This window comes from Aspergillus fijiensis, assembly GCF_003184825.1.
Source record: "Aspergillus fijiensis CBS 313.89 unplaced genomic scaffold BO72scaffold_17, whole genome shotgun sequence".
In the NCBI taxonomy this organism is placed as follows: Eukaryota; Fungi; Ascomycota; class Eurotiomycetes; order Eurotiales; family Aspergillaceae; genus Aspergillus; species Aspergillus fijiensis.
Window position 1 is genome coordinate 39,676 of NW_024468993.1, and position 14,496 is coordinate 54,171.

Sequence of the window (14,496 nt, forward strand, 5' to 3'; positions counted from 1 at the left end):
AGTTTGAGAACGGGAGGAATTGAAGTGGTGTGGGGGGAGGGGGTTGGAAATCGACCGAAGGATTTTGCTCTGGCCCGAGCACTTTATCAGCAACAGTCGACAACAGCCTGTCGATTTATGTGGCCCCACTAGCTTGCAGAACCTACCTTGATTCTGGAGGTCTGAATAGGAGACCAATCTGTTTTTTTGATGGCTTATAGTTAACTATATGGTCCATACTTGTATTTCCAGGCCCCCGAGATCGCTTCTCCTCTTCCTCAGCTGTATGGATTTCGGGTTCTGTGTTGATCAGGCGTTTCATGATATGAGTAGTCTCCAGGAAGTCTGCAATGATACTAGTTGACAATGAGATTCTCTCGTTGTCTTGGCGGGCTTCGTATTGTCGGCGGCCTTGTACGTTAAATCCGGCTGAATTCCGTCGACTTGGAGTATCACGACAAGCCCATACAAGCTGAAGCAAGCCAGATTTGTCGACTGTCCAGTCTCTAGTCGCTACAGCAATTCTTAAATCACGAAACCCCGAAAAACCCGCAGAATTACTGCAGCATATATCGTCATCGAATACTTATAGTCAAGCCTTGGGACACCAGAGGCGAAATCATCATGGCAAGTCGAGAAGTCATATCAGACTATGTAATTCTAATGTTTTTGAAACTGTGGTTAGTGGAAGCCATTCAGCTCAATACTGCCACTTTTGTCAAATTCGGCGGAAATGCAGCGCTGATGCTGAGAACCGTTTCTCCTACGCTTTTGAACCCGCCCATACCATCACAAATAGGTACTCAATGTCTCGACCGGGAGCCACTCCCATCAATGGTGATGAATGGTATACCTCTCGAATAATATCCACATATTTCTCCGTAGTTAGCTTTCAAACAACATATAGTTCTTTCTCGGAGGAACTTGGATTGCCTATGGCACATGTGAGGCCGGAAAAGTTTCAAGAATTGCTATGCTGGATGAAGCCTGGGGTTGTCGGCCGCGGATTAGCAAATGAGGCAATGTCTCCTAGAACCTGAGCAACATGACCACTAGCTGGTGTAACTCGATTCCTCGAATCAGTCGCATTGCTCTCCGGGTGCATATACAAATTCGCGCCTCTGTCAGTGCCGGACATTGCCTCTACCTGAGAGTACAATTGACTGTAAGACATCCTTCATGGCGTTGTAGAGATCGCCAAAAGGATACACGAGTTCTTCTTTCGCAATATGGCAGCATTCTCACTGGTTTTTCATTGCCATATTTCGCGTTCTTCCGTCGGATGCTCTGACTTAGAAGCTAACGGAGCCTTAGGTATGTGTCAACCTTGAAGGTGATGCAGGGTAGCAGGTAATGCGACAGACCGGAGCGGAGGCCGCAGGCGTCAAACCTTGTATAAGATGTATCGACTCTTCCAGGGGGCATTGTTCAGTCGTAGGCGTCGCTCGGCAGGAGTACGAGAACTGTAAACTGAATCAAAATCATAGAATAGGCTATGAGTAGCTCTGAAATGATGTGAGTGACAGCTTGTCTCCCGAAAGTACGGATCGGGCTTCAGATTTAGATTACTGTACCCATGGTTGATTGAGCTACGTCGTCAGCATCATTGTAAGATAGGCTCGCATTACATCAGTTCCGCATCGCATCCGTGAAGAAGCTCTCAGGAATAGAGACACAATCGAGATGTTTGAACACCTTGTGAGCGACAGGGTGTAGAAACCCAAATTTAGCATGATGGATGAGATCCGCCTGGATATCTCGGTCGGCTTCCCGTTGACCGAAGGGGATTCATGCGCCAATCCGGGACCTTGTCGGGCTGGGCGGAGTTCCAAGGATTCAGATTCTTTTACGGTCAGAGAGGATCCGAGGTCAATTGAATATTGCTAGTCCTCTTAACAATATGCGTGTCAATTTAAGGATAGATAGGGAAGAATGAGAGAAAAGACCATCACTACCTAGGTAACCATGGAGGATGTCATTGTGTGTGTGTCTCTCTTCATCGAACAAGTATGGCGGGTAACTAACGGGAGAACGGGGACTGGAATGCCTCAGGCTTGGAGGAGGACTTCTCAAGATCTAACAGTAACAACAGTATCAACAATATTAATATCACTTGGTAGAAGAGCCACCAGCCACTTGTCGAGAATTTCCCAAGACTCAACAGTAGACGTGTAATTGGGAGATTGGGGGTGATTCAGTCAGCCCTATTACCCTACCAATGCTATCATTAGCATTACTCAATTCCTTATACTAACTATGACGACGTTTTTCTTTTTTTCCCTTCAATAACTTTTGCCATCATCATTGCCATGTGTTGACCGGGAGATCGGATTTAAAGCGGTTCCAAGGCGCGGTGCACTGGCAGCGAAAAGTTTTCGGGTTCCGCTAGCCACTAGGGCCAAAAGCAGCGAGGTTCCGGCCATCCCTTTCAAACTAGTCCTAGTCGACTCTCTCACTCCCTCCCCCGTTGCCGGCCGCCTCCCGAGTCCATTTTCTTCCTTTCCAATCTCTGCAAAGCTTCAATCGCTTCGCTCTTCTTTCCCTTCTCCCCACACTCCTCTCCTCCTTTTCCTTTTGTTTTTCTATAACATCCCATATACCCTTTCATACATAATGTCCGTCACTACTCCTAAGGCCGACGCGCCTACTGGCCTTGCCCTTTACTCCAGATTCGCCTTCGCTGGTGCTGTCTGCTGTTCCGTCACTCACGGAGCTCTCACTCCTGTCGATGTGTAAGTCGGACACCGTCTCGTCTCGCCCACGTCGCAATTGAAGAACGCGCTCAGTATTTCCGCCTGTGCGCGCGCTTGATCGACTTGCCTGTCCTGCCATCCGACCATGCCCGTTGCTGACGTCCTCTCTCTTTCTCGTGCCTTGCAGCGTCAAGACCAGAATCCAGCTCGACCCGGTCACCTACAACCGTGGTATGATTGGTGGTTTCAAGCAGGTCATTGCCAACGAGGGTGCTGGCGCTCTCCTCACTGGTTTCGGTCCTACCGCTGCCGGTTACTTCCTCCAGGGTGCTTTCAAGTTCGGAGGTTACGAGTTCTTCAAGCAGCAGTGGATTAACCAGCTCGGTTACGAGACTGCCTCCAACAACCGCACCGCTATCTACCTTGCCTCTTCCGCCACCGCTGAGTTCTTCGCTGATATCGCCCTGTGCCCCCTTGAGGCCACCCGTATTCGTCTTGTCTCCCAGCCTACCTTCGCTTCCGGTCTCATGAGCGGTTTCGGTAAGATCCTCAAGAACGAGGGTATCGGTGCTTTCTACTCTGGTTTCGGTCCTATGCTCTTCAAGCAGTATGTCTTTCCGCGACTTCCCGGCCGCCCGCGCCCATAAATAATGATATGCGCCATTGCTAACTTCCGGCAGGGTTCCTTACACTATGGCCAAGTTCGTTGTTTTCGAGAAGACTGTCGAGGCTGTCTACGGCTTCGTTGACAAGAACTCTGTCTCTGAGGGTGCTAAGACTGGTATCAACCTTGGCTCTGGTCTCATTGCTGGTTTCGCTGCTGCCATCGTCTCCCAGCCCGCCGACACTATGCTCTCCAAGATCAACAAGACCCCCGGTGAGCCTGGTGAGGGCACCGTTTCTCGTCTCATTAAGATCGGTAAGGAGCTTGGTCTCCGTGGCTCTTACGCCGGTATTGGTGCTCGTCTCTTCATGGTATGTTCACTCCTCAAAGGACGACAGATTTGGACTTTGAAGGCTAATATCCTCTCCAGGTTGGTACTATCACCGCTGGTCAGTTCGCTATCTACGGTGACATTAAGGTATGTGGATCTCTGTTCGTCAGCTGCTTCCAAAGCAGATCGCTAATTGAGTATTGTAGCGTCTCCTCGGTGCCACTGGTGGTGTTGAGATTGGCAAATAAGCGTCGAATTGTACGATTACTTGATCATGTTAGACCTTTAGTTTTGAAACAATGCATATATATTAGATTAGAGCATGATTCTGCGAGGTTGTATCCCGCCGACGCCACCAACGGCGGTTTGTACCAATCCGGCGTAGGTACTGCCGATCGCATCGGTTGGGAATAGTACACTAGTATACTTGAAGCGTTACTGTATGTTTGTCATGACATCAGGGATCGAGATGACTTGTGTAACTTACTATATGTGTGGATTAACATTTGTTCAAGAACACATTAGTATAGGAGTGGAGTGTCAAAGCACCCATAGCCCTTCAACACACTCATCTCATCCACGTCGGTATGCTTGGTTTTGTATGACCACCCAGCAACTGCGTTGCTCAGAAATTCAGAGCCCTCTGTTGTCTTCTTCCAGATACAGGTCCCGATCACGCCGAGCTCCGATACGACCGGGCCCGAACCAATGCCCTGCGGCGACATGAGCACATTATACACCGCCGGCGAGTGGATGCGCTCCATCAAGATGTATGCACACCACGCGGAACGCGCAACCGAAGCCAGAAAGTCAGGTATATCCGCCCCATGGACATTGTGGCCCCCACCCTCATGTGACGGTTTCAACACGTAGTTCTCCGCGACATCTGAATCAGTTGCCCAGTTTCGAGCCCGCAGACCCGCTTGGGACTCATCCAGCGGATACATGGGTACAAACGTCTTTCTGATCTTGGCCGCCTTGTTCGGTGACAGGAACCTCTCCACAGATCCGGGCTCTGTGAGGGCTTGCTGAACCTTCTTGAATGTGAGGATCTGTGCCAACAATGATGGGCATTTGATCGCTCGGGATGTCTCCAATCGCACTCGCGCCCTCTTGCCTACATGGTCGTATTCGTCGGCTTCGTAGCCTGCGCGCAGGTAGACGACGGAGATCTCGATTGGGACTTGTGACTGCAGCCACGATGGGTGAAAGAGCAGCTCTTTCGTTTTGGACAGGGATGTGGTTTCGAGTAGATCGTCGCCCCATTCGACACGGTAGGCTGGGACGGGACTGGCTTGATTCCACAGCGCATATTCGACGGGCCGCTCGTCAGCAATGTTGAAGTTCTGGGGCTGGACAAGAAGGAGGACTGCTGTTTCTGCAGCTACCTTGCTCTTTGCTTGCCCATAGAGGGCGTGCGCTTCTGCGAGGCAGGCAGCTAGTGATTGAATATTGTTATTTTCGGGCAAGGCAGCAAGACCAACAGGTGAGTTTCTGTTTGTGAGGGAATTGTATGCCCCTGTACGGGTGAAATGGCGGTGCATATCCACGGTCTTTTGTGCGTGGGATGCTCCGGCGCAGGAGAAGGTATTGAACTCTACTTGCTTCAGCTGCGGGATGGAGATAGAGCCGTCGGCTGGGTCGATAGCCAGCTTGGAGGTTCCGTCGCCTTGAAGCATGTAGTCCGAACGAAATATTCCACATGAAATATTTTGGGTGTACCCACCTATGCGCTTGACGTCTTGGTGTATCTCCCACAAAGCCGCAGCAAGCGGGTTGACGTGAAGGATCTCCTGTATGGTTGTCTGTATCCAATGCTCATCTTCGGTCATAGCACAGTACAGCTCGTTATAGATGCTCTGCAGGTTTAGTGCTTCATCGAATTGCGCTCGAGGGAATGGCGTTGGGAACAGCGTGACTCCGATGGGACAGCAGAGGACACTGTGTGCAGATTGGCTGCGGACACGCTTGAGTAGGAAGCCATGATTTATCTGCCAATCCTGAACGCTGGAAGCCAGCCAGAGGTCTTGCTCCTCGGATAGTGGTGGAGGGTACATGTCAGGTTATTGTTCACATGGATGTACAGTAGATTTGACACCATTGATCATCTTATCTCAGACACGGATACAAAATAATGAGAGAGTAGCAGTCCGCTCACCACAGAGCTGTGCACTGCCTCACTACCTCATGGCCTACCTAGTACCTAGTACTGATGGGCCTATGACTGATGCGCATGTGAACGATTGTCTTTTGACACTTGAACTGATTAAGTGTCAATCTGATTCTATTCCTAATGTAGTTAGCGCACTGACTCCACCGTATCCGCTTCGGTGCCTGAGGATTGCCGCTCTTCCTCCGCCGCCGCCCCCGAATCTGTGCTTGTGCCTGGCCATTGTCACATCTGCATTGATAATCATCCACTTTGATCATGCTCTAAACTCCTCCCATTGCTCGCCATGTTGACCCTGTTTCCAGGGCTCCTTCGGGCCCTTCCCTTCGTTTTTCTTCTATTCACAGTCTCCGTAACCTCTGAGCATACGTCGAACTGGGCCGTTCTCGTCTCTACCTCTCGCTTCTGGTTCAACTACCGCCACCTCGCCAATGTCCTTTCCCTCTATCGCACCGTTAAGCGGTTGGGTATTCCTGACTCGCAAATTATCCTAATGCTCCCCGACGATATGGCCTGCAACCCCCGCAACGCTTTTCCTGGAACCGTTTACAGTAACGCCGACCGCGCAGTCGATCTCTATGGCGACAACATCGAAGTCGACTATCGCGGTTACGAGGTCACCGTGGAGAATTTCATTCGCCTCCTGACCGACCGTCTCGACGAGGACGTGCCCCGCAGCAAGCGGCTTGGTTCCGATGCAGGAAGCAACGTTCTGGTATACATGACCGGCCATGGGGGCGACCAGTTCTTGAAGTTCCAGGATTCTGAGGAGATCGGGGCATGGGATCTGGCGGATGCCTTTGGTCAGATGTGGGAAAAGAAGCGTTACCATGAGCTTCTGTTCATGATCGATACTTGCCAGGCCAACACCATGTATACGCATTTCTACTCGCCCAACATCATTGCCACCGGATCGAGTGCGCTCGACCAGTCCTCGTACTCCCACCATGCGGACAGTGATGTGGGTGTAGCGGTGATTGACCGGTGGACATACTATGTGCTGGAGTTTCTCGAAACGCAGGTAACGAGTGCGAACTCGAAACAGACCCTGGGCGACCTCTTCGATTCTTACGATGAGTCCAAGATCCATTCCCAGCCGGGCGTGCGGTGGGACCTCTTCCCTGGCGGCGAGCAGGAAGGTCGCCTGCGGACGGTGGTCGACTTCTTCGGAAATGTTCAGAATGTCGAAGTTGAGAATGTCAATGGCACTGAGCCGGGCTCCCTCAAGGAGGACCTCATTGAGATAGCCCGGCTGCTTGAGAAATGGCGCACACACGACCGGGACATGTTTGCCGGGCACAATGACTCAGTTCTGCAGGCTGGGGCAGCCGTTTCACGTCCGGAGTCAGACATACACCATCAGTTGTCCCCGTATCACACAGTCAAGATGAAGGTTGGACCGGCGAGGATGACCGAGGAGTCCACCTGGGAGAAGCGGTTCATTGGCTTGACTGTGCTTGGTGCATGTGCTGCCGTCTGGCTCGGCGGCTCTGTTCTAGGCGCGAGCTCTGCTTGATTTGGGATGTCGTATGGCGTGTAAAGCGTGTCCAGTTTTCGTATATTCTATTTGTGTTCATTTCCACTATACCTAAGCTCGTTCGTTATTAATCTTTCTCTCTCTCTCTCTTTTTTCTGTTCCTTCTTCTCATGATCACGAAACTACTTGCTTATTAATGGTCTTGCTAACCAAGATGATTGTGATGACTGGGCGTAGTGGCGCAGAGGAACCGGCGGCAATTGCTTTTCTGACCATATTCAAACAATGATCGCAAACGCAAATCTATCTGGAACCGGGTATGATATCGTCGATTTTAGGACGAACTCATACAAGGCAATCCTATCCTTGGTCTGATTACGGAGAAATCAATGTTCATTCGCATGTGGTACAACATCTAACTATAAGCAGGAACGAACCCCTCCGAGACAAACAGGTACATACAGTACAAGCGCGTAACACGAGAGACGGAAGTGTGTGAGAAGAATTGGAAACATTGTCAGCCCTTCCCTCGCAACACCAGCAACTGAAAGTATGCCGAAGGTCTCCAGCAAAAAGAAGAAAAGAAAAACAGGAAAGAGAGAAAGAGCACTGGGCACTGGGCACCTCCTGGCAAGGGAAGGCTGAGGGAAAGGGGAAATTCTTCAGTGGAAACCAATTGAATTGGGAGTAAAGCAATGAATCCTAAAAGAGAAAAAGAAGGCTTGGCAGAAACTCGACCTCCCGCACGTGCCAGACGCGTCGTCGGGCCCTGGAGATGCGCGACGGGAAAACCGATTATTACTTCGTTACTTCTGTTAACTTACTTTAGCCGCTCAACTGCCCTACTTTGCCCTCTCTTGACTCGATCTCAATTGTCCCCAATAAACATCTTACCCCTCTTAGACAATGGAGTCTTTGACCTTCTAGAATTTGTTCTTCCCTTAACTTGCAAGAGATTGCTCCTCCTACTTCTCTCCCTCCCATTGTTATCCCACCATCTTTCTATCTAAACCCCCCCACGGAGTTGGGGCCTGTGGAAGGGGGCCCTTTCTGTCGCTGCTGCTGGTGCTGCTGGTGCTAGTGGTCCTGCTGCTCCTCGCACTTCACTGTCTACTTTACCAGTTTGTTGAAAACTTTCCCCCGAATACTATCATTAACCCGCGCATACATACGCGCGCGCGCGTGTGTGGAGGTGATTCTCGATAAGAACTTACCCACCTAAAAGAAAAGACCGGCCCAACGGACCTTACCTTCCACGTTCGAGTCGAGGAGAGAAGTAGTGCGGCGGGGGTGTGTCTTTTCGCGCCTTGCTTAGTTTTCACCCACCGCCATGTATCTCCCTCGTCAACTCATCTCCCATCTATACCTACAATTACTCCGCTCACATCACCCATTGTCCCCACCGGTGCTCATCCTCGTCGCCCTTGAACCCGATGCGCTCTGTGCCTGTCGAATCCTGACCGCCCTACTCAAGCGCGACTATATCCCCCACAAGATCCAACCCGTGGCCGGCTATGGTGATCTCTCGCGCGCCGGCGAGGAGCTGGTCAAACCCATGCGGACGACGAATGGCGGTAGCGGGGGTGTTGTCATCTGTCTCGGGGTGGGTGGCTTGGTTGACCTGACCGAGATCTTGTGCTTGAGTGGCCCGGACGAGGAAGACGAAAACAATAACGAGGATGACGAGGGACGAGGGGCACAGGATATGGGAGGGGTGGAGGTTTGGGTGTTCGACGCACGACGGCCCTGGAACCTATCCAATGTGTTCGGGGGCGAGGCTATCACTGATGCTGGTGGCATAGCAGACACTGGTACCGGCAATGAGAGACGGAAACTGCGCGGGGTGGACAGAGGGTGCATCACACCCGGGTACGCATCGGGCAATGGGGGCATTGTGGTCTACGACGACGGAGATATTGAGGAGGAGCTCGGTAAGGAGCGAGAGGCGTATTGTGAATTGATGGCGATGCCGGAGGTGGATGAGGAAGCAGATGATTTTGACGACATTGACGCCGATGGATCGGAGAGCGACGGTCAAGCCGATCATCCTTCTAGCTCGGATTCCAAGAAGCGGAAGTCGTGGTCGCGCCAGGACGATGAGGACGAATCCGACGAGGACGACGGTCCGCCTCGTCAGCGTAGGAGGAGTGATTCGGTATGTTTTGTTTGTCCGCGGTACTCGCGGCGGTTGTTCTTCGAGGCTAACCTGATTGCTCTCGTGCAGGGCTCGTATATCATCTCATCTCCAAGTCGTCCCCGAAGGATGGGGCACGATTCCTCTAACTCCTCTCGCTCCGTTACGCCGACGTCGGACTCGCCATCCCCCATACATCCCAAACCGCCTTCTGAACGGTCCTTAAGGCGTCGGTTGCTTCGAATGCGAAGGAAATATGAAGGCCTCTTGCAGAGTTACTATAACTCCGGCACGTCGTACTCGGAGCCGATATCGTCCCTTGTATATTCACTTGCGTCCGAGCTTGGTCGAGAAGATAATGATCTACTGTGGCTGGCCATTGTAGGTGTGTCGAGCTTGGAACTTAGTGGCCGAACGATGTCCGGCGTGGGCGTTTCTAACGCGCTGGAGTATGGTGGCTCGGCTGGTTGGGGCGGAGAACGAGGCGAACGAATACGGCAGATCATGAGAGATGAAGTCCACCGATTAAACCCTCCAGATCCCTACGAGCGCGACATCAGAGGCGAAATCAACGGTGTCATCCCGACCACTGCTCGGTCACCAACCGACAAGTCAATCCGACTCTCTCCCGAGCCTCGGTTCCTTCTCATTCGACACTGGTCGCTCTACGACAGTATGCTTCATAGCCCCTACCTGGCATCAAGATTACATGTCTGGACGGAACATGGTAAGAAGCGATTACACAAACTGCTCGCGAAGATGGGCATCAGTCTTAATCAAAGTCACCAAAACTATACTCACATGGATATGGAACTTAAGCGAGTATTACGGCAGCGTCTGCTCAAATACGCACCCATGTACGGACTCGATGGGCTTGTTCCTCCCGAAGCCTCCGGTCATGCTGCATCTCGTGAAGGGTGGGGTTTCGTCCGCTGCTGGGGTTGGAAAGCTTGCCTTTCTGCCACTGACGTCGGCGTTATCATTGGTGCTATTCTAGAGGTTGGCCCGGAGGATGCTCCTGGCACGTGGGATGCGAAACGGCTATCGAAACCTGCCCTCGAGACGAATGACGATGTATCTACTGAATCTGACCTGTCCAGTCTTCTCCCCCGGTTTTGGAGTGCGTATGATGCGCTGTCACTGACATCGGAGTCGCCGACGCTGCTCCTCGGCTCACTTTCTCTTGCACAACATCTCCACCGCGCCATCCTGCGCACTGGTACATCGTTGTTGTCCAAACATCAGATCCGGCACTTGCGCGCATTCCGCATTGCCGTTGTCAAGGACGGCCCGGATCTCAAATTGTTCACCAACCCTGGAGCGCTGACGAAGTTGGCTCTCTGGGTCGCGGAGGCCATCCGCGTGCAGGAACGGGAACGAGCGGATACCGTCAAAATCGGCCGCAGACGGGCTGTTGGCACCCCATTAGTTCTGGCCGGGCTTGATGAGGATCGAGGTCTTTATGTGGTCGTCGGCACAGGAGGTGGAGGAGGTGTTGTCGACTTTGCTGCTCTAACCAAACGCCGCGAGGAGAGACGGCGGAAAAAGGAGTCCAAGGAGAAAAGCCGGAAAGAGCGAGAGCAGCGTCGAGTCAAACGCGCTGCGGAGCGTGCAGCAAGGGATGATGACGAGCACGAGGACGAGGACGAGGAAACCGAAGAATCCTCCTCAGAGTCCGAATCGGAATCCGAGGACGAGCAGGACCTGCGTGGCAACAAGCACCTTCTGCGGAATCGGTTTGGGATTGCCTTCCAGGAAGTGGTCCAAGAGACCAGTGCCCGCGTCCGCATCGATAGTTTCGAGCACTGCGTGGTCGAGGTGCAGAAGGAGGATCTAGGAGGCTTTCTCGAAGCTCTCAGCTTCCGCAGCGTTGTTGGCTGATAGCCGCGGCTGGCAAAATGTTCTTAGGCTTATGCCGCGACCCATCCCTTTGTTACTGTTTCATGCTCTATAATCATCTTGATGCGCCTGCTGACACACCAATCTCTTATTCCCTAGTCATGTTTGAGGCGGTATATGGACGTTTTGATACTCTATCTTGCACGGGATGCAGCTTCGAGGAGTGCCGGTGAATTTTTTGTTTTCTGTTTTCTTTTCTGCTTTAAAGTTCTGGAAGACATAAAAGGAGGAGGACATGCATAATGACAGGTTGATGACCATCTTTGCGATCATTCGACTTTCTTTTTTTTTCTTTCTCACTGTGTTCAATGACTGTGACATCTTCAGGTTGGTTGGTTGTGGGAATTGACACTTTTGGATATAGCTGCATTCTGTCATTGGTTGCTTTGCTTCACTCATGATGACTGATTTGCATCTCCGCACATTGTCATGGCGCTTGTGGTGTTTTGAGTGGATTGGCTGCTGACTGTTGTTGATGTCCTGGTCTTCTTTTCCTGTGCATAGCATATAGCATCATGCATTCAGCAAGATATGATTTTTTCTCTTATTTCTCTCGACCGAGTGGAGTGACTGAAGATTGGAGACACGGGGAGTTCGGCTTTCTGTCCGATCTTCCTCACTCTCTCCCCGCTTTATCTCCCCACATCGCCTTATCTTTCCAGTCTATTTATTGCGCCCTCACCACAACAAACCCCCCCCCATCATGTTCCGAATAACCAAGCCATAGAAAACTTCATACTCACCATGGCTAGTATTCGCAAATACCCGGTGCTGTCGCGCCAAAGCACCCTGGCTCAATTGCCCCCTGAGTCCACCATCGACGCTGAAGCCCAGATCGCCAAGCTCCTCTCGACCACCTCACCCAGTCGTCTCGTCGTGCTTGATGACGACCCCACTGGCACCCAAACCTGCCATGACATCGCTGTCCTTACCGTATGGGACATTGACACCCTTGTCAAGGAGTTCCGCCAACCGTCCGGCGGGTTCTTCATCCTGACTAACTCGCGCGCTTTTCCCGCCAGCGAAGCCGAGCAGCTGATCCGCACCATCTGCGAGAACGTCGCCGAAGCCGCCGCACGCACCCATCAGACAGTGGACATCGTCCTCCGCGGTGACAGCACGCTGCGCGGCCACTTCCCCCTCGAAGCCGACGTCGCGCAGTCGGTGTTCGGCCCCGCCGCAGCCATCATCCTCGCCCCCTTCTTCTTCCAAGGCGGCCGCCTCACCATCAACGACGTACACTACGTCGCCGAGGGTGACTCACTCGTTCCTGCGGGCACCACCCCGTTCGCGCGCGATGCCACCTTCGGATTCCACAGTTCCGACCTCAGGGACTACGTGATGGAGAAAGCACCGGGACGGTTCAGCCCCCAGGACATCCACTCGATCACCATCGAGGATATTCGTCTCGGAGGACCGGAAGTCGTGTGCGAGAAGATGCGACAGATTCCCGAAGGCAATGTGGTAATCGTGAACGCCGCCGCGGAGTCGGATATGCATGTTTTTGTCGCCGGGTTACTTCTGGGTATGTCCCCCGGCCCCTATTCTTTCCTCATCCCGGATCAGAAACAAGGTGCATGGCGGATAACCCCCCAAACATCTCTTTCCCTTCCTCCTACATCTGGTCACCCATGCTGAATAAACAACCTATACTATCAAGCCAAATCCCAATCCCCGTCCGCAAAACCCTACCTCCACCGCACGGCCGCCTCGTTCGTCTCCACCCGCCTCTCCATCCCCACCATTTCCCCCCTCACAGCAACCGCTCTCGACCTCCCGCACCCCAAAAGTACAGGGGGGCTCATCCTGGCCGGCTCGTACGTGCCCAAGACCACCGCGCAACTCAAGTCTCTAACGGACCGCCACGGGCCGACGGGCACCAACGCCCTCGCCATCCTGACCCTCGATGTCCCTGCGCTCCTTACCCAGCCTACCCCTTCTCCCATCGCCAACGCCACCGATGACAAGACCCCCAGAATTCACACCGCAATGGCAGACCTCGTTACCCACATCCAGACGTCCTTGCAAGCAGGGAAGGACACCTTGGTGATGACGAGTCGGGATCTCGTGACCGGTGACGGAGGAGGGGAGAGTCTAAAGATCGGAGGAAGAGTGGCAGAGGCTTTAGTGGAGGTGTTGAGGGGGGTGGTCGCTGGGGTAAGGCCGCGGTATATTGTTGCTAAGGTTCGTAGAGCAAATTCGTTTTTTTTGTTTTTTTTTTTTTTCCTTTGCGGCTCGTTTCCTGGCTCGATGTTTTTCTATGTGGTTTCGCTCAGATGGGCTTGGGAATTCTGGGACCTTGCGGGGTTTGCTCTAAAGGGTTTTGACTGATTGCCCATGACTGGATGGCTGACTTTTCTGGTGGTTCTGGCAATAGGGTGGGATCACTTCGTCCGATGCGGCAACGAAAGGACTGGAGATCAGGCGCGCCATGGTGGTCGGCCAGGCGGCGCCGGGAGTGCCAATTTGGCGTTGCGATGAGCCAACCTCGCGACATGCGGGGATTCCGTTTGTGGTATTCCCGGGTAATGTCGGTGGGGAGGGAACATTGTGTGAGCTGGTTGAGGCGTGGAGTTGACTAGAGTGATGTTCGGTTACGACAAAATTGGGTGTGCATATACCACACTAATCATACTGATAGAAGTCATTCATAGACATTATACGGCGTCAAATCAGTGGAAGGACAGCTAAATCTGAAACTGAGATTGTGTTAGAGTGGCCCCATGGCCACGGAATGTGTAGCTTTATTCGACTAGACCTAACTGGCAGATACACCAGCACCTAAGTCAAAGCATGCAAGGCATTATGTACAGCGGTTAACCGTCGGTTCCTGAAAAGCGGCTCCAAATGATATCCTGTACCCTTACGGCCATTGAGTCATGGGAAGATAGCTGTCCGGCTCTTACGACCAATTACAAACCGGCGGCACCTCATTGATGCGAGGCATGACCATCTGTAGTATGCCACTGGCTGGCTGGCAGGGATATGAGGAGTACGAAGTGAAGACTGGAAGCAGCGCAAAGAAAGACGATCAGGGCAGAGAAGTGTAGAAGAACCAACCTTGAAAAAGTTTTGCCGGTAGGCGTCGACTTGTTCGCAATGCAAGCAATCCGGATACCAGATCAACTGGGTAATCGGTCAGATACGGCTGCGATTGTGTTTTTATCAATGCTTGTTCGTCCAGAGCAAGGGAACGGCTTATTTCGAAC

At 52.4% G+C, this 14,496-nt stretch overlaps 5 protein-coding genes across 5 annotated transcripts; 4 read left to right on the forward strand and 1 right to left on the reverse strand.

Moving 5' to 3' along the window:
* The first annotated feature begins 2,135 nt into the window (after positions 1-2,135).
* On the forward strand, positions 2,136-3,928 carry BO72DRAFT_447016 (putative mitochondrial phosphate carrier protein (Mir1)). The gene is made up of 5 exons (XM_040944435.1): positions 2,136-2,711; positions 2,860-3,279; positions 3,353-3,647; positions 3,707-3,754; positions 3,814-3,928. The coding sequence occupies exons 1-5, from the start codon at positions 2,593-2,595 to the stop codon at positions 3,853-3,855; spliced, it is 924 nt and encodes a 307-aa protein (XP_040802362.1). The 5' UTR covers positions 2,136-2,592; the 3' UTR covers positions 3,856-3,928.
* Positions 3,929-3,981: 53 nt separating this feature from the next.
* Positions 3,982-5,824, reverse strand: BO72DRAFT_401769 (glutathione synthetase). The gene is made up of 2 exons (XM_040942189.1): positions 4,095-5,824; positions 3,982-4,033 (listed from the first exon to the last, which is right to left on the reverse strand). The coding sequence occupies exon 1, from the start codon at positions 5,662-5,664 to the stop codon at positions 4,129-4,131; it is 1,536 nt and encodes a 511-aa protein (XP_040802363.1). The 5' UTR covers positions 5,665-5,824; the 3' UTR covers positions 3,982-4,033; positions 4,095-4,128.
* Positions 5,795-7,293, forward strand: BO72DRAFT_467659 (GPI-anchor transamidase; the record flags this gene model as incomplete). The annotated part of the gene is made up of 2 exons (XM_040946849.1): positions 5,795-5,879; positions 6,083-7,293. 2 exons carry the CDS (start codon positions 5,795-5,797, stop codon positions 7,291-7,293), a joined length of 1,296 nt encoding a protein of 431 aa, XP_040802364.1.
* A 1,131-nt stretch (positions 7,294-8,424) lies between these two features.
* Positions 8,425-11,328, forward strand: BO72DRAFT_71682 (cell division control 45 family protein). Its single transcript, XM_040950641.1, has 2 exons — positions 8,425-9,409; positions 9,479-11,328. The coding sequence occupies exons 1-2, from the start codon at positions 8,585-8,587 to the stop codon at positions 11,267-11,269; spliced, it is 2,616 nt and encodes an 871-aa protein (XP_040802365.1). The 5' UTR covers positions 8,425-8,584; the 3' UTR covers positions 11,270-11,328.
* A 703-nt stretch (positions 11,329-12,031) lies between these two features.
* Positions 12,032-13,865, forward strand: BO72DRAFT_375305 (uncharacterized protein; the record flags this gene model as incomplete). Its single annotated transcript, XM_040941173.1, has 3 exons — positions 12,032-12,812; positions 12,948-13,471; positions 13,665-13,865. The coding sequence occupies 3 exons, from the start codon at positions 12,032-12,034 to the stop codon at positions 13,863-13,865; spliced, it is 1,506 nt and encodes a 501-aa protein (XP_040802366.1).
* Positions 13,866-14,496: the final 631 nt, after the last annotated feature.

Bases quoted from the DNA above. Each gene is read 5' to 3' on its own strand.
- BO72DRAFT_447016 (XM_040944435.1), top strand. From the start codon at position 2,593: ATGTCCGTCACTACTCCTAAGGCCGACGCGCCTACTGGCCTTGCCCTT. The intron at 2,712-2,859 runs GTAAGTCGGACA...CGTGCCTTGCAG, and splicing joins GCTCTCACTCCTGTCGATGT to CGTCAAGACCAGAATCCAGC. The intron at 3,755-3,813 runs GTATGTGGATCT...TGAGTATTGTAG, and splicing joins CTATCTACGGTGACATTAAG to CGTCTCCTCGGTGCCACTGG.
- BO72DRAFT_401769 (XM_040942189.1), bottom strand. From the start codon at position 5,664: ATGTACCCTCCACCACTATCCGAGGAGCAAGACCTCTGGCTGGCTTCC.
- BO72DRAFT_71682 (XM_040950641.1), top strand. From the start codon at position 8,585: ATGTATCTCCCTCGTCAACTCATCTCCCATCTATACCTACAATTACTC. The intron at 9,410-9,478 runs GTATGTTTTGTT...GCTCTCGTGCAG, and splicing joins AGCGTAGGAGGAGTGATTCG to GGCTCGTATATCATCTCATC.